The following is a 13,629-nucleotide window of genomic DNA, read 5'->3' on the forward strand; positions in this document are numbered from 1 at the left end:
CCATTTGAACGGTCGGCGTATGAGGCGCTGCTGCTCGCGCTGGGACTATAACGTTAGGCTTTAACTTCAATTTTTAAGAAATTATTCTCTAATCGGTTGCATATAATGTTGTGAATATATCCCTCGAATGCATACTGTAGTCCCTTTTGTCTTGCTCTCTCAGATATTTCACTTGTTCGCCGAAAATTACTAATTATCTCATTGGGAATGTCTGAAACCGGGTGCATCCACACTATAATAGATGGGCCAGCCGTGAAAGCTTGACAGGCGTAGCAACAGTAACTAGGGAGGGCGGGGCTTAGCGAAGGGTCAATTGCACATTAAACACACTGTGTGCTATAGAGATGCATTTAGTGTGATCAGGTTGTGCATAAACACACTATAGCCCCTTTTCCACCAAAGCATTTTGAGAGCCGGTTCGGAGCCAGTGCCTGCACGCGAACCAGTTCTTTGTGTTTTGACAGCCAAAGAACCGGTTCGCGGCTGGAAAAACTGGTTCCAAAGCGGCACCAACTCTTTCCTGGACTAGAACCGTTCTTTTAGCACGTCATGCTTACGTCGGGGGCTGGGGCGGGTTTAGATGTGTTCTAAACATCTTTTCTGACCATCGCAAAGCCAGTTCCGAACCAGTTCTTTTTGGGTGGAAAAGGGGTATTTGAAATGTTGCCTTGTGGAAATGAACCAAACCAGGTAGAAAATGTGTCATAACAGTTTAAGTCCCTATTTTTTAACAAAGAAAACAATCTACAGGTCCTTAAGAAAAAATAATAATAGCAAAATATTCGTTATTGGCCATGCCATGAAAATAATTTGTCAGCTTACGTAATTTTAAAATAAATATTAATCTACGCAATGTGTTGGAGCCCATGCAGTTCTTGCCAAGCCACAACTGACTGGGACTTTGAAATGACCTATTTGCCTACTGATTCATACCTTGAGAGGTCACACATCCATTTGAAACAACATCCTGGTTCTCTTATCTGGAAAACCCTTCTGCGTTACCACCTACTGTTTAATCTTTAAATTAGTAATTATTTAACACGGGGATAGAGCACACTCCCATAAGGAATTCTTAAAGGATTCTGTAAGGATATTCTACAAGCTACAGTAGTGTGCAGAACTTATTCAGTTATTTGGTTATTTCTTACAGTTGTCTGTCAAAAACACCTGGCTGCAACCATCCAGGTTGTTTGTTTCCCTGAAAGGGGAAATCCCCTACGCCCTCCAGAAATGAACCATATTCCCAGCAAGGCTCACAAGAAACTTTCCATCTTCCCCCTCATAGTCTCTGACCTCAATCTCATATTCTTCAGGGTCTTTTCTTCTCCACATGCCTCATCTACCCGTGCTGTCATTCTCTTTCAGCTCCCACCCCCTCCCGCACTTTTTCTGCCAGAGTTATGCATGGAATGTCAGCTCCTTGGGCTGGATCTCCATTCCCATCAGGGAGACAGTGACTGTCTCAATGTCTCAGCCTCACTCGTGATTCTAATTGCACATAATATAGCATGAAAGATGTATCTGTGTCTGATCTCTTGGTGCCAGAGAAACAGACACACTCTCAAGTACGTTCCTCCAGGTAGTTTCGACAGAAACATTAACCCCGTCTGTCTCTCTCCTGACAGCCTCCATTCCGTTCTTCGCCTGTGAGCTCAAAGCGGTGACTCCGTACATGAGGGGCTTCTTCTGCGGGGACCCCAGCATCACCTACCCTTACATTAAAGATGAGGCCATTCCTGATAGCATGCTTATAGCCGGGGGCATCATAATCACAGGACTTACGGTGAGAACACACACATATGAGATATCACTTGCTAAAAAAGGCCTTGAAGGAGTAGTTCTCCAAATTCTGTCTTTTTTTACTCACCCTGAATCAACACTGAACCGACTTGAGCCGAAGAATGATGATTGTCTAGAGCCGAATTTGAATTTCTGATCAAGTTTGCATCATTGATTCTGTTTTCTTGTTTATTTCCGTGAAGCTGCTTTGAAACGACCTGTATTGTATAAAGGTCTAAAAATAAATAAAGGTGACTTGACTCATGTCGGATGTATTTTCTTCACAGAAACACAAAAGATTTTCAATAGTTGTACCAGTCGTTCTTTTCCATGGAATAGGCCTTTATCACATTTCTTGGTTTGGAACGTTCGAAATCGCCAAGCAGTGTACTCGCACTTCCGGTGGTTACTTAGTTACCAGATAAACTATGGCTGCCTCCTCTCGCCGGTGCTATTGCAGTGTACCGGGTTGTTCAACATCAAAACAAAGACAGCCATACAGCTTCCATGACTTCCCAAAAGACGAACACCTCCGCAAGGCTTGGGTGAGATTGATAAGGAGGGACGAAGGTCCTTTGTTCCATATAAGTCGGGGTAGTACGTTTGTATGCAGCTTGCACTTTGACGAGGAAAGCATTTACGTCTCGAAAAGTGGGCGGAGGAGACTAAAATCCGGTACTACACCAAGTCGATTTTCGTGGAACAGCTGGGGGGAGACTCGTGTGCTTAGCCAGTCAGTTTTCGATCGGGTTAATGCGCGTTTTGAAGTAACGTTAATTGAAGAGTCACAGAATAGCGACTCTGCTATAGAGAACGCGGATGAACAGCCCACAGTCGCGGAGGATTAACAACCCGCGGCCGCCAGTGATCACAATTACTCCCGCGACTCCGCAGGTGGACTAGATGCTGATGCTGCTGCCGAAACCATCAGGCAGCTGGAGGCACCACATCGTCTTGGCCAACTTTTGGGAGATTCGAGAGAGAAGTAGTCCAGCGATAACAGGCAGCCATTTCGAACGCAATAACCGGAAGACGCAGTACACTGCTTCAGCTAATTTTGACGGTTACTTCCGGCGTTCTATTTTGATGCGATAAAGGCCTATTGGAAAGAATGGCGACAGAGGCTTTTAAGCATCAAAATGGATGCGAAATCAACATGAAAGTATGCCATTTGTCGTCAATACGACTCGTGCCTTCAGAAGACTACAGAAAGCTTTGTGTGAAAAATAACCTCACATCGCCTGCTTCTGGGCCAGAAAGCTACGCTCCAACAAGACTACAGCCAATGGCCAACTAGCACATTACGTTTTTTGTGTTTGTGTAAAAGGAAATAATTCTCCATACCAGCAGATGACAGGTGTTTGTCCGTCATTTAAAAAGGTATACCAGAAGAGCTAAAACTGCGAATATCATCATAAATGAGATTAAGATGAAAAGTGAGAAGAGGCTTCTACGTGCTCTTTCTTAACTTTGTCGTTTGCTTGCTTTTGAAACTTTTTAACAGCTCACGGCCTTAAGTCGGTGAGCCGAACTCAACAACCTAACCAGTCCAATTTGTGAATGAATCATTTACACTTGATCAGCTGATTCATTTATTTTTTGTTGGAATGGTACGAAACTTGGTAAACTTGCTATGTGAACACAAAACAGGTTAAACGGTCCTGAAAAAAACGCTTGTGCTCCTCACGGTCGAAAATGACTTTGGAAATAATTGGAAATGAATGGGAGACGAATTGCTTCTAGTGGAAACTTACAGTACTGCGGCCAAACAAAATCTTACTGAAAGCGAATTTTTGGAGATATCAGGCTCAAATTTTGAACACAGTCTGTTCAGATTTATAGCTTTGGTTTTCACACAGTTTTTAGAGTAAAACATGTTTTTTGAAAATATATATTTCATATAAAAATTACATTTTTCATGACAATAAAACAGCAATAATCTGCCAAGTGTCAAACTTTGCTCTAAAGCATTCTAGGTTTACCACAGTTTGATGCTCGAAAAGTGAATAAATGGATTATAAGTACAGCGTAAATATAATTTAGTACCATAAAATCCCCTAAAAATGCAAAATATTGAATTAAAAAACATTATCGAACTAAAATATAGTACATAAATTTATATATATATATTTGGACGACACGAAGTGCATCAGAGGGTTAAAAGATCTGACTCAAAAGAATGATCTATACTCTTTCTAGGTCTCTCATGAGCTCTTATCAACATGCTTAGGGGTGCTAGGGTGGATGTCAAGATTGTTCAGTGAATAACAACTTAAAGACTTAAAAAATATAAGTAAGTTATAAGGTACGAGAGACTGTGCTGTATCGTGAATAAGTAACGCCTGAAGGGCGTGGTTAGGCATGACGCGAAGCGGAGTAACCCCTTCAGCCATTACTTATTCACGATACAGCACTTGCCTTGAGTACCTTATTGCTTTTATAAAAAGGTTACCACACAATAAAAATATTAAAGTAAATAAACTTTCATGAAATTAATTCACTAAAAGCCTTCCTTTCACTAGAAAAATAATAGTCCCTGACCAACCAACAATGAATTCCAATGTGTAAAATGCATGAAAGCTCAAATAAAAACAACACAGGAACCGCAGTGTTGCGCATTGATAAACAGAACCGTTGGTTGAAGCGGTCATAGCCGTGTTTTATCACGAATAGATTGACGAAAGTAAGTCACATGGATTTAAAACCACATTAGGGTGAGTAACTGATGACAGAATTTTCATTTTAGGGTGAACTGTCCCTTTAAGGGACTGCATGTGCACAGTAGTAACAGCCCACGGTTCTCCTGTTACCCAAGGCTATTGATTTACTCTTTTCATCTACTTTGCTATTGAACACGAGGTTCTCTTTGTGAATATGTGTGAGGTACTGTTAGGGCTGATGGTGAACTTATCTTAAATAAGGCTTGGCTGTAACCTCATCTGTGACCCCTGTCTGTCTCAGATTGCTGTCGGAGAGTGTTACCGGGTACGGTTCAGAGGTGTCCACTCACGAGCATTTGTGCGAAACCTCTACGTGTCCTGCCTGTACAAGGAGCTGGGCAGCTTCCTGTTTGGCTGCTGTGTAGGGCAATCCTTGACCAACATGGCGAAGCTGAGTGTGGGCCGACTCCGTCCCCACTTCCTGTCGGCTTGCAATGTGACCTATGCTTCACTCAACTGCCTACCTGGAGACTACATTTCAGGTGACGTCTGCAGGAACGAGCAGAAGATAGTGGAGGAGGCCAGGTATTTTTTTTTTGTTCTATATTTGAGCTCTCTTCCAAAACCTAGTCTGCTAAAATATATAAAAAAAGTACTTTAAGTCTTTACTTTAAAAAAGTGTTACAGTATGTTTGTGTGTAGTATGAAGTTCTATATCCGTCACGTAGACATTGTCAACAATTGTTTGTCATACTTTAAGTATTACAAAGTGCACTTTTTAAAAGTGTACCTAATGTGTTTAGTATACACTTACCGTAAGTGGCCTTTTATTTCATAAATATTATATTACCTGGAAGTACTGTTTAAAAGTAATTACTTTTTAAGTGCACATCCAATACAATTAAGTGCACTTCTTTGTAAGCTTTGCACGGTTCATTCTGAGGTTGTTTCCTGTGGGATCTTCCTCACACACATAGCTATTGATTTTCAATCTTTTCACTTTTTAAATTAGAACGATTTCATAGACAATGCACTTACTTTGTCCACCATCTTGGTTAGAGATTGTTGCAACGTGTTGTGGGATTGTCTACTCTGTGAAGGATTAATGCGATAGTTCTTTAGAATTTGGACAAAAGAAGATATCTCAGATGTTTGGAACAGCACTAGCCATATGCAGCCTAGAAATGAGGGGCAATAGATTTCGAAACATCTGTAGGCCGGGCCTGTTGCATAAACATAGCCATTATGTTAAAGGAGTAATTCACTTTTAAAAAAATTTTGCTGATAATTTACTCACCCCCATGTCATACAAGGTGTCCATGTCTTTCTTTCTTCAGTTGAAAAGTAATTAAGGTTTTTGATGAAAACATTCCAGGATTTCAGTCCAAACGGTTCAAGGTCCAAATGAGAGTTTCAGTGACTCTCCTGTTCGAACTCGTTCATCAAAATGAACAAATCTTTTTTTAAGTCATTTGGTTCATTCAACGAACGAAATGACTCGAAAAAGATTTGTTCATTTTGATGAACGAGTTCGAACAGGAGAGTCACGAATGCGCGTCACAGAACAGAGCAAGGCGAGCATTTGTGCTTTTAAAACTTAAAGGGTTAGTTCATCCTACATAGAATGCATAAGGGACTGGCTCTTGACGGCCCATAAAGTCATTAAAGAAAATGTTTAAATATTCCATGTGCCTACAGCGGCTCAATTATAAGTTTATCAAGCGACGAGACTTTTTGTGCGAAAAAAACATAAATAACGACTTTATTCGACTATTCTATTACTTCCTTATGGGCGCATGCGCGAGAACTGAGACCAGGACGTTCTTCTCCTTCGACTACTTTTTGTTACCGGCTGCTCCGCTTAGGAGTATTACCGTCACCTACCGTATAAGATGATGATCCATATATAAGGCGCTCCGGATTATAAGGAACACTGTCGTTTTTTGAGAAGATTAAAGGCTTTTAAGTGCACAGCGCGCATCTTCCTCTGCTTGTAAACAGAAAGTTTTGCGCTTCCAGCTATATCAGCACATCATCTTATACGGCAGGTGACGGTAATACTCCTAAGCGGTGAGCAGCCGGTAACAAAAAGTAGTCGAAGGAGAAGAACGCCCTCGTCTCAGTTCTCGCGCATGCGCCCATAAGGAAGTAATAGAATAGTCGAATAAAGTCGTTATTTATGTTTTTTTCGCACAAAAAGTAGTCTCGTCGCTTGATAAACTTATAATTGAGCCGCTGTAGGCACATGGAATATTTAAACCTTTTCTTTAATGACTTTATGGGCCGTCAAAAGCCAGTCCCTTAGGAAGCCAATGGAAGAGTGATCCAGCTCTCAGATTCAATCAAAAATATCTTTATTTGTGTTCCGAAGATGAACGAAGGTCTTACGGGGTTGGAACAGCATGGGGGTGAGTAATTAATGACTTAATTTTCATTTTTGGGTGAACTAACCCTTTAAACTTTTTTCTTTATTTTTTAAATGACTGGTCATTTTGCTAGATAAGACCTTTATTCGTCGTCTGGAATCGTTTAACCGCTTAACTGTCACCGTCCCACAGGTGGGACGTTTGCCACTATATTTTTAAAACAATAATATCTTAGTAAATACTTTAAATAATATTGACAAACTATATATCATTTGAAAGCTTACAATCTCTAGTTTCCATATTTGGTGACTGATTTTCAAAATATATTACAGAGGAGCCATAATTTATCAATATAAAACAAGAATATTTTCATACTCATAAGGCGTGTTCAGACCTTTATTTTAAAATAGCAGTAAACATGAAAAATCATAAAAAAATGGTAGATACCTCAGTTTGTTTTCATGCCAAAAGTTCAAAAGATAGAATCCATTCAATTATTTTGAAAAAAAAAGGTCTGAAAAGTTTGAAATATCAAGAAAAAAATAATAAATTCACCATTTGTGACGTGGCAGCTAGCTATGACTTGCATGCGTGTTCTTTGTATGTGTTTCTTAGAGGTTCAATTCATATCAAAATCTGCCAAACTTCCCATGCTACTTCTGAATAGGATCTCTACTTCAGAAATTGTATAAAAATTGTGAAAATAATGGTTCATATCACTCAAAAAACGAATGGAAATGCAGGCGCCCTTATATGGGCAGTAATGGAGTCTGATTGTGCCCTAGTGAAAAAGTTTGGTACTGCGCTCAAACAAAATCTTACTGAAAGCTCATTTTTTGAGATATCAACCTAAAATTTGAAAAAAAACTTGTTCATATTTTTGGCTTTGATCTTTCTGACATTTTAGAGTAGCCCAGGTTTTGAAAATATATATTTTATGTAAAATATGAATAATTAATATTTTTACATTGTACATTTCCATAAACTCAAACTTCTATAACTTTTTTTCTGTTTCACTTTCTTAATTTATTTCATTTCTACAAAAATCTGCCAAATGTCTTCTTTAAAACAAGACCAATCATATGTCTATATTCCAAAGCATTCTTGAATTACAACCATTTAAGTTCGAAATGTGCATTTTCATGTCTATTCAAAAAAGGGGGGGTGACAGTTAACAGGTTAAAGCCCTTTGAAGCTGCACTGAAACTCTCATTTGGACCTTGAACCGTTTGCTTCCCATTGAAGTCCATTATATGGAGAAAAATCCTGGAATGTTTTCATCAAAAACCTTAATTTCTTTTCGACTGAAGAAAGAAAGACGTGGACATCTTGGATGACATGGGGGTGAGTAAATTATCAGCAAGCTTTTTTTTTTAAAAGTGAACTAATCCTTTAAGACAGTGTCTTAAGTTCTAGTATGACCCACTAGCAGTTAGTCAAGGGCAGTCGGTCTTACTTTTCAGGATCAAATTAGACTAATATACGATTTATGTAACTGATTTAAAAAAAAGATGACCGCAGTAGGTGGTGGCATTTAAAAAAAAAAAAGTGTTTAACTCGCAACCACCTGCTGGTTTCACAGACAGGGCTTAGATTAAGCCAGGATTACACCTTAGTTCAATTAGGAGATTTAAGTAGCTTTCAGTTACATTACTGGTGTGACAAACCACATATTTTAAGATATGTCAGAGCTAGTCATTTACAGTTAAAAAGGCTCAAACATGCATTTTAGTCTGGGACTAGATTCAAGCCTTGTCAGTGAAACCCGTGGGAATGTGTATGATTAGTTAAGGTCGAACTACAGGATTTCACGTGCAAATGTTAGATGCTTTTTAATCGCATGTTATGTTTTATGAAACTATGGTGGTATTTACTGAGAAAAACATTTATGTTTGCGATTACCCAATACAGACAGTGCTACGGCCCATAAAACAGCGCTGTGGTTTAATGATTTGCAGGATTGTGACATTTAGTTGGTAACATTTCCCTCTGCTCTTCTTAAACAGAAAGTCCTTCTTCTCGGGCCATGCATCTTTCGCCATGTACACCATGCTTTACCTGGCAGTGAGTATCGCCATGTGTGGCCGTATTTTCCACATGCACACTCAAACACACGTCAGGGTAGCAGAAAACCCCCGTGCTTGCCGTGGGATGCAGACGAGGAGCTGTACTTTTGTCGGCTTCACTTCCCATCCCTGCCATGTGGGAAAAACGCCCAAAAATTCCTACTGACAAGAAACTCTCTCAAAACATCAACTCGCACAAATACACTCATACTGAAAGAAGAAGGCTCTGAGAATGCAAAAAAAAAGGCATTTCGCTTCAAGCGGAAAAGAAAGGATTGAGTGAAAGGGGGAATGTTCTCCAGAGGCCTGATGAATAGACGAGTGGAGAGAGGGAGAGCGAGTGAAAGCTAGCCGAAGACAGAGGAGGCCTTGTTTAGTTGTGGGTTGGGTCCGGAGGGGGGAGCTTTGGCCTGCTGAGAGATAGACAGGCTTCTTTCAGCTAAACCCCTCTCTCTCGCTCGCTGTTTTGGCCTGGGGAAGGGGCACAATAAGGGGAAAAATGACAAAACACTTACAGGCAATCATAAAGCTTGACATTCAATAGCATTCACATTTCTCTTTCACTCAACTGCCCCACAAACCATATCAGAATTTATTCTGCCCTGAGTGCCAATCACGTTTAGAACGGAGGAAAGAAGATTTGTCCCGCTGCGTAAAAACAAGCTATTTTCGACCATTCATCTGATTCAATTCACGGGCCTCTGGCTGCTCTAAAAGTGGGAGAGCTCTTCAACTCTCATTAGAGAGGGAACACGAACAGAAGAGCACAGAGCGAGGGAAAAGCTATAGAGAATCCGTGCCAGGCTCTTTGTCCTCTCTGCCTGTTTTTTTTTTTTTCTCTCGGTCCCATCCAATGGCCGCTCTGTTCAATCTTAGCCCTGCCTTGAATGCCTGACCTGCGGCCGCATGCTCCGGCTCTGAGCGCCAGCTGCTCCAGGCTTTCCTGCAGGAAGCCAAACACCTGTGATGAGAGGCGCACAAGGACCCTTAAAGTCTGGAATGTTCCGCGGTCCCTCAATATCCATAAAGTTCATCTGCTGCTGTCTCCGCTGACCCCAATATATCTCCCCGGCTTTCGTTATAGCTTGGTCGTCAGGGTGGTACGATGAGCACATGTTAACGTGTTTATTTTTTCCTCACGAAAAGCTAGTGTTTACTTCTAACTAGGGGTGCAACGGATCAAAAAACTCACGGATCGGATCGTTTCTCGGATCAGAGTCACGGATCGGATCTACGGAAGCCCTGAACCGCAACCTAAAAAAAAAAAAAATCAGTAAAAAAAAAAAATGAGGAAAAAAAAAAAATCTGTAAAAAAAAAAAAAAAATCTAGCATTTCGAGATTAAAGTCGAAATGTTTCGAGATTAAAGTCGAAATGTTTCGAGATTAAAGTCGGAATGTTTCGAGATTAAAGTCGGAATGTTTCGAGATTAAAGTCGAAACATTGTGCATTCATAACAGTGCGCGTCCACTGGCTCAGAGCGCGCGCGCGTGTGTGTGTGTGAAGTCGAACTGCCATGGATAAACCCAAAATAGCAGTTCAGGGCTTCCGTAGGATCATTTTTCGGATCAGCAAAAAAATAAAAATAAAATAAAAGACAAGACAAATAAACATAGGTTTTGTCTTTTTGATTATTAACACTTTTAAATTGTGAGCGGTGAGAGCTATGTGTGACGATAACGGATAGCAATTTGTGATGGCTTTAGCCCGGTCTGATTATGCAACAAGGGGCTGCTTAAATGCCGCGGTGGTACGTCTCAGTTTTATCTACTAACCTCTTTCCTTCATGTTATATTTGATGGAAAATCCAAAATGGTCCCATATGTGATTTAAATGACGCGGGGCGTTCAAGCTTCTCCGTTCCTCCGCTCGCTATGACGAAACAGTGTGTTGACTGAACAACACGCGCACATTTTTTTTTTTTTTTTCATAATCAATCCGCGGATCACGTGTGAGCCGAACCGAAGACATTGATCCGAACGAATCACGGATCAATGATGATCCGTTGCACCACTACTTCTAACTGAAATGTAGCCTCCTAAGTGACCAATTTGGGACACTCTGTCTAATATAGCACAGACGTGAAGACTAACCCTACTTCCATAGTGACCCAAGTAGTATGTCCAAATTTGTAGTATTCATAAAACAATAGGCGAAAAGTACCCGAGATTCTGAAGTGCGGAATCTGATGAACACTTTACTATCCCATGAGGCCACGGGAGAGGATTTGTGAATTAAAGTGAAGTGATGGGAACCTATTGTCATCCACTATTAGGGTGGAGATACAGAAACTAGGTGACTACTGAGTAAGCCTATAAATTAGTGTTTCTCATTGACATAGTGTTTCTTTTGAAAGCTAATTTAAAGTCGTGATTAAACAGAAGCAGAAACAGATAATTTCTTCTGTATTGTGACGTACATCCGAGTGAAGTGGAGTACATCCGTAGGGAAAGTCTCAGTTCTGTCCAACAGTTGTTGATTGGATGGAGGCATTTTTGGTATGTTTTAGCTTACCTCGAGGGCATCCAAGATGTAGGCGTGTATGTAGTAGTTTCAATTTTGATATTTTTAGGTCAAACCGTTGTTGTCTGTCAGTCATATAATGGAGGTCTATGGTCACCACCTCAAAGAGCATGCACAGAGAAGTACAGATTAAACATGATTTAGTGACTCGTAAATGTAAGTACACATTGATGGCCTAAGACACAAAACGAGCAGTTTTTATATAGTTTTTACCTCTTGTAACCACAGCCACGTCCAACTGATCTGAGGGCGCAGGCGCTTTGTGGCTATGGTTACAAAACGTAAAAAAAGATATAAATACTGTTCGTTTTCTCACACAAACCACTCATTTAGTGTCTTAGGCCATCAATGTGTACTTACATTTACGAGTCATTAAATCATGTTTAATTTGGACTTCTCTGTGCATGCTCTTTGAGGTGGTGACCATAGACCTCCATTATTTAACTGAAAGACAAGAACGGTTTGATCTAAAAATTTTCAAAATTGAAAATACTGTGGAAACAAAGACACCTACATCTTGGATGCCCTTGAGGTAAGCTAAAACATACCAAAAATTAATTTCAAAGTGAACTATCCCTTTAATGCAAACTTGCCGTTGATTATAAGGAGTTTATGCAGACAAAATGATTAAAGAAGTCCAGCACACATCAACAGAGAGAAGTCTGTCACTTCAACAAAAGATTCAATTTTGATTAAAAATTCAAACACAAAGTTTATAAATGTTTACAATAACATGCATTTAGAAAATAGATGGGGTAAATTCTGTTGTCATGCTGACGTTAAGCTCTTTAACCTATTTATAATAACTACGGACTAAAACTTCAACTAAAATAGAACAATTTTCTTTTTTGAAAATGTTTGGCTTTTGAGGGTAGTTTATCAGATTTAGCTAATTTCCTTGAAATCTTTAAGGAAATGTAGCAAGGTCAAACACACAAACACACTCTGTAAGCTTTATTCATCAGCCCTTAAGTTAATCGTTCTTGAAACTTCCTGTCTTTGCGCAGTTCTACCTGCAGGCGCGGCTGTCATGGCGAGGGGCGCGACTCCTGCGACCGTTGCTGCAGTTCATGTTGGTGATGTTAGCAGTGTACACGGGACTCAGTCGCATTTCCGACTACCGCCATCACCCCACTGACGTCCTGACCGGCTTCCTGCAGGGAGGACTGACCGCTTACTGGGTGGTAAGAATCACGTCGCAACACGTCCTAGCCAAGCGTTACTTTCTGGAAGTGTAAGGTACTTTTTGTTTGACGTTTTCTTTGTGTGGTTTCAGGCCTTTTATATCTCATCCATGTTTAAGACGTCTCGTCCAGACATGTCTCCCACAAGCTTGTCTCTGGAAAGTCCCCTGTCCAGCCAGCAAACCGTTTGCTAACAGACCTGCACAAAGAGACACCTGGGAGAGATCGATAGTGAAAGCGGGAGTGATGGAGCGAATAACGGGAATGGGACAAAGAACTTTGGACCGTGTTCAAATCCTCACAGAGAACCATTTCCTGCCCATCCTGAGAGAAGAACAGTTACGTATACATGTCTAACCCTTCAACAAACCCGTCCGCATGGTATCAACCCTCCATAGATAAATGATATTTTTATATATATATAAAAAAAGTTTATCCTTTATATTTTTGAAATATGTTCTAGTTGAAGCTGCTAATAATTGTTGTATTGTAATTTGTCACCTGTAGTCCAGGGTCAGATATTCACACATAATAACCCACATGTAACTCTCAACATGTAGAGCTTTTCGGGCACATGTTGAATGTTGGACAAAAGTGGACCAATCACAGCAACCCTTGGTCCTCAGAACACACCCTTTAGGTTTGCTATTGGACCTGGCTAGACCACTGTTCTGGTGCGCTGTTGCACAATCATAGCGGTGCCGATTCTCAGACAACAACATCGTGTCGACCTAGATCGGGCCGCGTGGAATCAACGTACGTGGGCCGGATCCGGGCCGACGCTATGTCGCTGCCTGGGTTGTGGACACCCTCGGTTTATAAAAGCACAGATTTGATGCTAATGCTATTAAGCTTATGTTGTATTAAGGTGAGCTAAACTCTATGTTTGTACTAACCACTTTCACTGCATGAGTGAGACTGAAAGGAGGTTTGATCCGACAACCTCCTCACCCCCCCTCCTCCGCATAATGAGGGCTTGAATTGTGCCCAAACGCTCAGCGGACCGGGGGGGTCTATACCTGTGTACCCTTTACTACTCATAGCACTTGAAT

The 13,629-nt window shown here is 40.7% G+C and overlaps 1 protein-coding gene across 2 annotated transcripts in view; it reads left to right on the forward strand.

Annotated features, from left to right (window-relative positions):
* ppap2d (phosphatidic acid phosphatase type 2D) overlaps window positions 1–13,227 on the forward strand; it is a 43,982-nt gene extending 30,755 nt beyond the window's left edge. For both annotated transcript variants that reach the window (XM_089128280.1, XM_039686368.2), the window contains 5 exons: window positions 1,626–1,783; window positions 4,741–5,024; window positions 8,812–8,869; window positions 12,401–12,577; window positions 12,670–13,227. In XM_089128280.1, coding sequence (XP_088984406.1) covers window positions 1,626–1,783; window positions 4,741–5,024; window positions 8,812–8,869; window positions 12,401–12,577; window positions 12,670–12,771 — 779 coding nt within the window. In that variant the 3' untranslated portion in view covers window positions 12,772–13,227. The remainder of the gene's footprint in view (window positions 1–1,625; window positions 1,784–4,740; window positions 5,025–8,811; window positions 8,870–12,400; window positions 12,578–12,669) is intronic.
* The last annotated feature ends 402 nt before the right edge of the window (window positions 13,228–13,629 follow it).

Source organism: Pimephales promelas, chromosome 3 (assembly GCF_988280905.1).
Source record: "Pimephales promelas chromosome 3, fPimPro1.hap1.1, whole genome shotgun sequence".
NCBI lineage: Eukaryota > Metazoa > Chordata > Actinopteri > Cypriniformes > Leuciscidae > Pimephales > Pimephales promelas.